This window comes from Triticum dicoccoides, chromosome 5A, assembly GCF_002162155.2.
Source record: "Triticum dicoccoides isolate Atlit2015 ecotype Zavitan chromosome 5A, WEW_v2.0, whole genome shotgun sequence".
Lineage (NCBI taxonomy): Eukaryota > Viridiplantae > Streptophyta > Magnoliopsida > Poales > Poaceae > Triticum > Triticum dicoccoides.
In genome coordinates, this window is record NC_041388.1 from 378,503,710 (window position 1) to 378,512,669 (window position 8,960).

Sequence of the window (8,960 nt, forward strand, 5' to 3'; positions counted from 1 at the left end):
CAATATTAATCAAGCAGGACGTAGGGTTTTACCTCCATCGAGAGGGCCCGAACCTGGGTAAAACATTGTGTTCCCTGCCTCCTGTTACCATCCGGCCTAGACGCACAATTAGGGACCCCCTACCCGAGATCCGCCGGTTTTGACACCGACACATGGGTAGCGGCATCTTCACTAGGGAGGCCGGGAAACGGATCTTTCATGACAAGATTCAGCAAAGCAGTATTAATTTCACAAGATTCAGCATCGGTAAGAGGAGCAATCGGAGTGCTAATAAAATCATTGTTGTTGGTATTGGTGAAGTCACATAATTTAGTATTATCTTGAGCCATCGTGGCAAGCAAGCAAACTAACACACAAGCAAACAAAAGGCAAATGGGCAAAAAGAGGCAAATAGAGAAAGAGAGGGAGGATAGAGAGAGAGAGAGGGCGAATAAAACGGCAAGGGTGAAGTGGGGGAGAGGAAAACGAGAGGCAAATGGCAAATAATGTAATGCGGGAGATAAGGGTATGTGATGGGTACTTGCTATGTTGACTTTTGCGTAGACCTCCCCGGCAACGGCGCCAGAAATCCTTCTTGCTACCTCTTGAGCACTGCGTTGGTTTTCCACGAAGAGGAAGGGATGATGCAGCAAAGTAGCGTAAGTATTTCCCTCGGTTTTTGAGAACCAAGGTATCAATCCAGTAGGAGGCTACGCGCGAGTCCCTTGTACATGCACAAAACAAATAAATCCTCGCAACCAATGCGAATAGGGGTTGTCAATCCCTAGACAGCTACTTACGAGAGTGAGATCTGATAGATATGATAAAGATAATTTTTTTGGTATTTTTGTGATAAAGATGCAAAGTAAAATAAAGGCAAAGTAAAAAAGCAAAGGAAATAACTAAGTAGTAGGAGATTAATATGATGAAGATAGACCCGGGGGCCATAGGTTTCACTAGTGGCTTCTCTCGAGAGCATAAGTATTCTACGGTGGGTGAACAAATTACTGTTGAGAAATTGACAGAATTCAGCATAGTTATGAGAATATCTAGGTAATAACTATGGACCCGTAGGTCTGAGGTGAACTACTCACACTTCATCGGAGAGGCTATGGTGTTGATGTAGAAGCCCTCCGTGATCGATGCCCCCTCCTGTGGAGCTCCGGAACAGGCCCCAAGATGGGATCTCGTGGATAGAGAAAGTTACGGGGGTGGAATTAGGGTTTTGGCTCCGTGTCTGGTCGTTTGGGGGTACGTAGGTATATATAGGAGGAAGGAGTACATCGGTGGAGCAACAGGGGGCCCACGAGGGTGGAGGGCGCGCCTGGGGGGGGGGGTAGGCGCGCCCCCTACCTCATGGCCTCCTCTTTTGTGTCCTGACATAGGGTCCAAGTCTCCTGGGTCTTGTTCGTTGAGAAAATCACGTTCCCGAAGGTTTCATTCCATTTGGAATCCGTTTGATATTCCTTTTCTTTGAAACCCTAAAACAGGTAAAAAAACAACAATTCTGGGCTGGGCCTCCGGTTAATAGGTTAGTCCCAAAAATAATATAAAAGTGGATAATAAAGCCCAATAATGTCCAAAATAGTAGATAATATAGCATGGAGCAATAAACAATTATAGATACGTTGGAGACGTATCATCACCTTCTTGGCCCATTAGGCCCATGTAGGTGCCAGGGGGATGCCCGGAACCCCTTGCGGTGACCCGGTATGTACCCGGTACCCCCAGAACACTTTCAGTGTCCGAATATCATCGTCAAATATATGAATCTTTACCTCTCGACCATTTTGAGACTCCTCTTCATGTCTGTGATCTCATCCCGGACTTCGAACAACATTCGGTCACCAAATCACATAACTCATATAATACAAAATCATCATCGAACGTTAAGCGTGCGGATCCTACGAGTTCAGGGACTATGTAGACATGACCGAGACACCTCTCTGGTCAATAACCAACAGCGGAACCTGGATGCTCATATTGGTTCCCACATATTCTACAAAGATCTTTATCGGTCGTACCGTAATGACAACATACGTTATTCCCTTTGTCATCGGTATGTTACTTGCCTGAGATTCGATCGTCAATATCTTCATACCTAGTTCAATCTCGTTACCGACAAGTCTCTTTACTCGTTCTGTAATACATCATCCTGTAACTAACTCATTAGTCACATTGTTTGCAAGACTTACCATGATGTGTATTACCGAGAGGGCCCAGAGATACCTCTCCGATACTCGGAGTGACAAATCCTAATCTCGATCTATGCCAACCCAACAAATACCTTCGGAGATACCTGTAGAGCATCTTTATAATCACCCATTTACGTTGTGACGTTTCATAGCACACAAGGTATTCCTCCGGTATCCAGGAGTTGCATAATCTCATAGTCGAAAGAATATGTATTTGACATGAAGAAAGAAATAGCAATAAAGCTAAACGATCAATATGCTAAGCTAACGGATGGGTCTTGTCCATCACATCATTCTCCTAATGATGTGATCCCTTTCATCAAATGACAACACATGTCTATGGTTAGGAAACTTAACCATTTTTATTGACGAGCTAGTCTAGTAGAGGCTTACTAGGGACACGGTGTTTTGTCTATGTATTCACATGTATCAAGTTTCCGCTTAATACAATTCTAGCATGAATAATAAACATTTATCATGATATAAGGAAATATAAACAACAACTTTATTATTGCCTCCAGGGCATATTTCCTTCATATTCCATAGAACTCGGTCCAACATGGACCTTTATATCACTACATGACATTTAGCAACTCAGACAACATATTGTCATCATAGATAGTCCAACTTTCATTAAAAAAAGATATATGTATTTTGCAAGAAAAATACAAGCTTCACAAGATGAGGTCATTAGCTTCAACTTTTGGTGTTTTGGCGGGAAACTTGGTGAAGAAATCTAGATGACACATTGTTGTAATGTACCAAAATCACCATGAACTCTTCTCCTGCTTTGGTCTGAATGGTGTGTGGCACGTGGGACTTTAGGTGTAATATATTATGACAATTTGTTCTGGCCACAACATACGGGTCAGGTCCTACTACAATGGTATGCCTTCAACATGATGTCGGCTCGACCCATTTTTGGACAAATACATCCAATAACTACAACCCATTTTGAGTTGTGCCCAACTTGTCGGTCTAGTTTAGTGTCAAACGCATCTACACATGATTTGGGTTAAGCCTGTTTTTGTACTCGTTTAGACCGAGCACATTTTTCTCTCTGTTTGTCATAGTTCTTATGATTGGGCCTATCAAAAGGCCCACTTAAGAATTGTTGCGATTAAGCCTATTTACAAGGTCCACTTAAGATCAAAATAAACCCTAGCTTCCCCTATATATATAGTCCTACACCATCCACCTTATTTTACACCGCTTCTAGTCTAGTACCTAGATATGACAACCATCCACCTTTTATCTCCGTCGTCTCGTCTCCCATAGTCACAAAAATCGCCATAGCTTGTAAAATGTTTCGCCGCATCGACCCCTCCAATCATTCTCCCAACTCCAGGCTACCCTAATCTTGGAGCTCCATCTTCAATCGGTACTATTCCGAATTTTGCCTGTTTTATAATCTAATAGTGATAGATTTGATGTAATATATTATATCTAATCTGCGTATATGTTTTTATTAGTATTTTGGATGATATTGGTTTAGATCTATGAACACAATAGATGTTTGGTCATATATTTTTGCGGCGACGGTGCGTTTGCTGCGATAACATGGTGTTTGCTTAGTAAGTGAGGTAAGATACTGGACCATGCACTACATGGAAGCGATGTCACAACGACGCGGTGGCCGGCAAGGGTGTGGTGGCGGCGTTTGTGAGAGGGAGGTTTGTGAGGATGAGGGTGTTTTGGTGTTTAAGTTGTTGATATTGTGGTTGAAAATATATTTCTCCTTTTTCTTTAGGGTTGAAAAAGGTTAGTTCATAATTGGAAACAAAGTAGAATTGGGGGAAAGGATTTGTGGCATGCAGATGCGGGGGCATTGAGCCCCTTGCGCATGTTTTTTCTGATGATTTTCGAACTTAAAACTTTCGTATCTTTCCAACCAAAAGTTTAAATTAAGTTTTGTTTTCAGATTCGTGTTGCCCGTGAATATATTTGGTAAGTTTTAACTGTCAAAACTTAATAGGAGTGACTCACAATCTTTAAGCTTAAAAACTGAATCAGTAAGATTCAGAACTAGATCTTAGAAAATGCACACGGAATCAACGACTTTGCGGATCCCGAAACAATGGTGCGGCTGGGTTGGGCTGTGCAGGTGCGCGCCCCCAAGAGTTTCCGGCAGAATCGGTTAGATTTGACACCTTTCCGCTTTCATTAATTCTTCATATATCTCTTCAAAGAAAATCTTAAATTCGAGTGTAATTAATGTATTAATTTTTTTTGAAAACAATTAATGTATTAATCGACATGTTGATTTCCCCGTACTCCATTTGCATTTGTTTTTGGGAAAGCAAAGATAGCGATAGATCCGTATATTTGGAAACACGGCCGGCGAGAAAAGTCTCGGATTACACCGCGTTCGGTCGGTTAATTTGTACTCTATCCGTTCACGAACCGAACTCGACGGCCAAGAAAAAAAGAGCAGGACTCTCGGCGCCCAAGAAACCTTCCCTTATATGCGCGTCCCCCCTTTCCAACTGTGCAGGTCATGACGCAGCGCCCAAACAAATCTCTTCTCTCGTGGAGCGCCTACGAGATCTACCCGTGAGGTGCAATGGAGAAAGAATCCCAGCCCGCGGAGTATCACCGGCTCGAGCCGGGGGAACCAGAGGCGCCCGTCGCCAGCCCTGGCGCCGCCGGGGCTCCCATCTACGACGTGTACATGGATGATGAGGAGGAGGCCGAGGAGGCGTATCTGGAGGGCCTCGACGTCCCCGCGGGCCCCGTCGTCCTCGACGCGGACACGGCGGCGGCGGTGGAGGCGGAACGGCAGGCCGCCATGGCCGCCGACGAGGAGATGGCGCACGCGCTGCACATGCAGGACCTCGTGGAGGCGGAGGAGTGGGAGCTGCGTGACCTGGACCTGGAACAGCCGCCCGGCGACTACCCCGCCTCCTCCAGGGCCGGCGTCGGCTTCGGCGCCAGGGCCACCGCGGACAACTTCTTGGAGAGACAGAGCGGGACCTTCGAGAGCATCCATGAGGTGGAGAGCGGAACCGTCTTCCTCGGCAATTCGAGAATCCCGGAACCCCTCGAGTGTCTGGAAAGTCTGCCAGGCCCGAGCACTGCCGGCGCCGCCGCATCTCCGGCGAGACAGACCATCCGCTCCCAAGACGCCGGCGGCTCCTCGTCAAGCCAGCAAGTCCCCGGACACGGGGTAGCCGCTACTGTACCAAGCGTGACCCCGCCCATCGGCTTCGTCCCATCTACAAGAAGATGCGGCGCTCTCTGCGCCATCGCCCCTCGGGCCAGACCAATCGGCCCTTTCGACGACCCCGTTTCCGTGAAAAGACGGGCCCTCCTCGCCGACGCCGCCTCATCGGTCATCTTCCCCGCAATGGAAGAAGGGCACGACAACGGCTGGTACGAGGCCATCGTCCTCGACGATGCTGACAAGCTGGAGCTGGCGGAGAAGCAGCGATTGCTCGAATCATTGCAGCTGTGCCTCCCAAGATCTGATGAACCCTGCAAGCCCTCCGTCGCGGCCGGCGGCGGAGAAGAAGAAGAAGAAGAGGGCGGGTTCTCCCTGCCCAAGTTCTGCCAGAGGTGGGGCGTCAGCCCGTCCGACCTCGAGCCCGACGCGCCCGGCCCGTCGACGACGAAGGTGCCCCCGCTGGCCGACGACGAGGTGCCCACGTTCGACTGCGGCATCTGCATGGACCCCCTCCCCGTCTTCGACCTCTTCCACGGTCTCCCCTGCAAGCACAAGTTCTGCGCGACGTGCATGACCACCTACGTGGAGGGCAGGATCCGGGCGAGCGAGCTGCCCATCCCGTGCCCCGACGCGGGGTGCAAGGGCAAAGAGAACGCCGTCCTCCACCCGGAGAAGTGCAAGAAGGCGATCGACTACGGCGCGTTCGGCGACTGGGGCGCGCGGCTCACGGAGCGCGCGCTCCCGGCCGACCGGCGCGCGTACTGCCCGAACCGGCGGTGCGGGGTCATCCTGGAGACGAGCGGCGGGGCGGAGCCAGCCATGGCGCCGTGCCCGGCGTGCAAGCACCTGCTGTGCGCCACCTGCGGCATGGAGTGGAGCCCGGACGGGGCGGCCGGCGAGCACGACTGCGCCAAGGGCCCCGACGCCGCGCTCGTGAGGAGGCTCGCGCAGGAGCGCCAGTGGAAACAGTGCCCGAGCTGCAGGATGATCGTCGAGAGGAGCTACGGATGCAATCGAATGACATGCAGGTATTACTCTCAGTCTCATCTCAATTGATTCGTTATGCTCTGTTAATTTCCTGTCATCTGAATTTATTTCATACAGTATATCAAGTTTTCTAGAGCTAAGTAAAACACTTAATTAATTATTAGCTGAATTTATCAGGGCACAACTATCATTGTCATCTTCATGTTTCACATCATCTAGTGTAGTAAAACCTACTACCAACACTTAGTTCAAAGTACTTTATCGTGCATATATTTCGTATTCAAACGTAAAACATTTTCATAAAGTATCGTCGGATTCGGATGACTAGGAAATATCAAACCTCAAAATGATTTGGTACACTTGGTTTGTTGCGCTCTTGCGTGGTAATGTTTTTTGGCATGTTAAGGGCATCTTCAACGACAACCCACAAATTTCCTCGATATTTGTTTGAAAATCGGTATATGAACCAGTGTCTAAACACTGATAACACTGTCTAAACACTGATAACACTGATACAGGAGCCGGCCATCGAACCGTACTTGCATCCATTTGAAAACAATTGTGTGTTAGTAAAATAAAACAGCTTCCGCCAAATCTCAAACGTTCTTCGTGTTGCTTGTGTTGGTAAAATAAAACACCTTTCACAAACTTGTTGCTTCCGCCAAACATCTTCCGTTCAATTGGGTGTTAGTAAAATAATCAATTAAGCTCACTAATGCACACCTTCCGCGAAACACCTTCCGTTCATATGCACACCTTCCGCCAAAATACCTTCCATTCAATTGTGTGTTAGTAAAACAATTAATTAAGCTCACTAATATACACCTTCCGCCAAACACCTTCTGTTACCTTCCGTTCAATTGTGTGTCAGTAAAATAATCAATTAAGCTCACTAATATACACCTTCCGCCAAACACCTTCCGTTCACATGCACACCTTCCGCCAAATTACCTTCTGTTCAATTGTGTGTTAGTAAAATAACCAATTAAGCTTACTAATATACATCTTCCGTCAAACACCTTTCGTTCACATGCACACCTTCTGGATGATAGTTTCTGCCAAAGCAAAAAAAAAAAAAAATTAGCCACAGCTATTCGCCATCTGGATGGAGAGCGGACATGTGGTGGCTTTTGGTTTGTCATGTGGATGTCCAGACTCCTACAAAGCTCCCTATATTTGTCTCCAGTTTACCGAAAAAGCGTGAACCGGACCGTCGGCGGACCGATATAGGATCACGTTGGATGACAAACTGTGTCCGAACAACGTGGTCCGGACGCTTGCAGGAGTTTTGCGGGTCCGTCTTGAAGATGCCCTAAGGACATCATTAGAATTTGTTGTTGTTATTGCAAAATGAGAAAGAATCCGGTATGGTGTTGTTTTTCAATAAGCTGTGCTATATATTGTTTGGGCCGGTTAACTCAACTAATTGTGGCCAGCTTGAGTGGTTACAAGTTGCAACCGGTCACCAACGCATGCCATTTTTAGCTTCTGAGACAACCTGCAGTGAAACATATAAACGATGTTTTTCTTCTTCACAAAGCTCATGATACATACATATAAACGATAATTTTCCTTCAAATATAATTTTGTAATCTCATCAATATCTAAAGTTAAAATAAAAAAATTGGATGCACGCATTATTTAGAGGTAGTATATATGTAAGGTTTGATGTTCTATCACTCCCATGCTGCACCGTTTGCTGATGTGTGTATCTGAATCTGCCAGTGCACATACATCACACTGCCTTTCGATGTAATACTATCATTTTTTTAATTCCTATATATTTTCCATTTCGAACGCCATACTTATTTTTTCAAGAGTACGCCTAGAAGTACTATGTACTTTTTCGAACGCCATACTCACTGAACTCTTTTGTGCTGAAGGTGCGGCTTCGTCTTCTGCTACCAGTGCGGGCGCCCCATGAGCAGGGGGCAGCCGGGAGAGGCAGGCCTGCTGGAGCCATGCCGGTGCCACGACGCCGGGCTCGCGTTCGCCTTCGCGCACCACCACCAGGCCCACCACGTCGAGCTGAACGTGCCGGGGCCGCCCCCGCTCCTGCAGGAGGAGGAGGCGGCGGCGGTGGAGGCCCTCGTCATGAACAGGCTGCCGCCCGTTCTCCCCGCAGACAGGGCACACCGCCGGCTGGAGGTGGCCGACGGCATTCACCAGCCCGGCCCTCTAGATGCCCCAGACGTGGAAATGGAAAACTTCTTGTACTAGTTGGCTTGGTTCGATCGGTTGTGTCTCTGCATGCACAGGGGAGCTGAACGGTGACATGAGTGGCCGAGTGTTCTTCATCATCTCTCTGGTAGATGATGACAATGTCTGTTTCCTTCCCCGTTGGGATTTGATGAATTTTATACAAGTTTGGATGATTGGATTTGGCTGAGAATATCGGACTTCAGTATCACATATGTGTTAAACTATTATATTGCATGCCACATATTCTCCTTCCGTTCTACTAAAGTGATCTAAACGCTCTTACATTTCTTTACGGAGAGGGTGTAATGTAGTGTATTTTTTTAAAGGTCAAACTTTATGAACTTTGATCAAGTTTGTGGATAAAAATATTTACATCTAGAATGCCAAACTTATGTCCTTACATTCATCATAACATGTAGTTTCATTCATCATAG

At 47.1% G+C, this 8,960-nt stretch overlaps 1 protein-coding gene across 1 annotated transcript; it reads left to right on the plus strand.

Moving 5' to 3' along the window:
- Positions 1-4,689: 4,689 nt before the first annotated feature.
- Positions 4,690-8,755, plus strand: LOC119297370. Its single transcript, XM_037575184.1, has 2 exons — positions 4,690-6,365; positions 8,208-8,755. The coding sequence occupies exons 1-2, from the start codon at positions 4,738-4,740 to the stop codon at positions 8,542-8,544; spliced, it is 1,965 nt and encodes a 654-aa protein (XP_037431081.1). The 5' UTR covers positions 4,690-4,737; the 3' UTR covers positions 8,545-8,755.
- The last annotated feature ends 205 nt before the right edge of the window (positions 8,756-8,960 follow it).

What these genes read in the sequence shown, in the direction of transcription:
- LOC119297370 (XM_037575184.1), top strand. Translation starts at nt 4,738, where the DNA reads ATGGAGAAAGAATCCCAGCCCGCGGAGTATCACCGGCTCGAGCCGGGG. An exon ending in TGCAATCGAATGACATGCAG is followed by an intron (nt 6,366 to 8,207) that starts GTATTACTCTCA and finishes TTTGTGCTGAAG; the next exon opens with GTGCGGCTTCGTCTTCTGCT.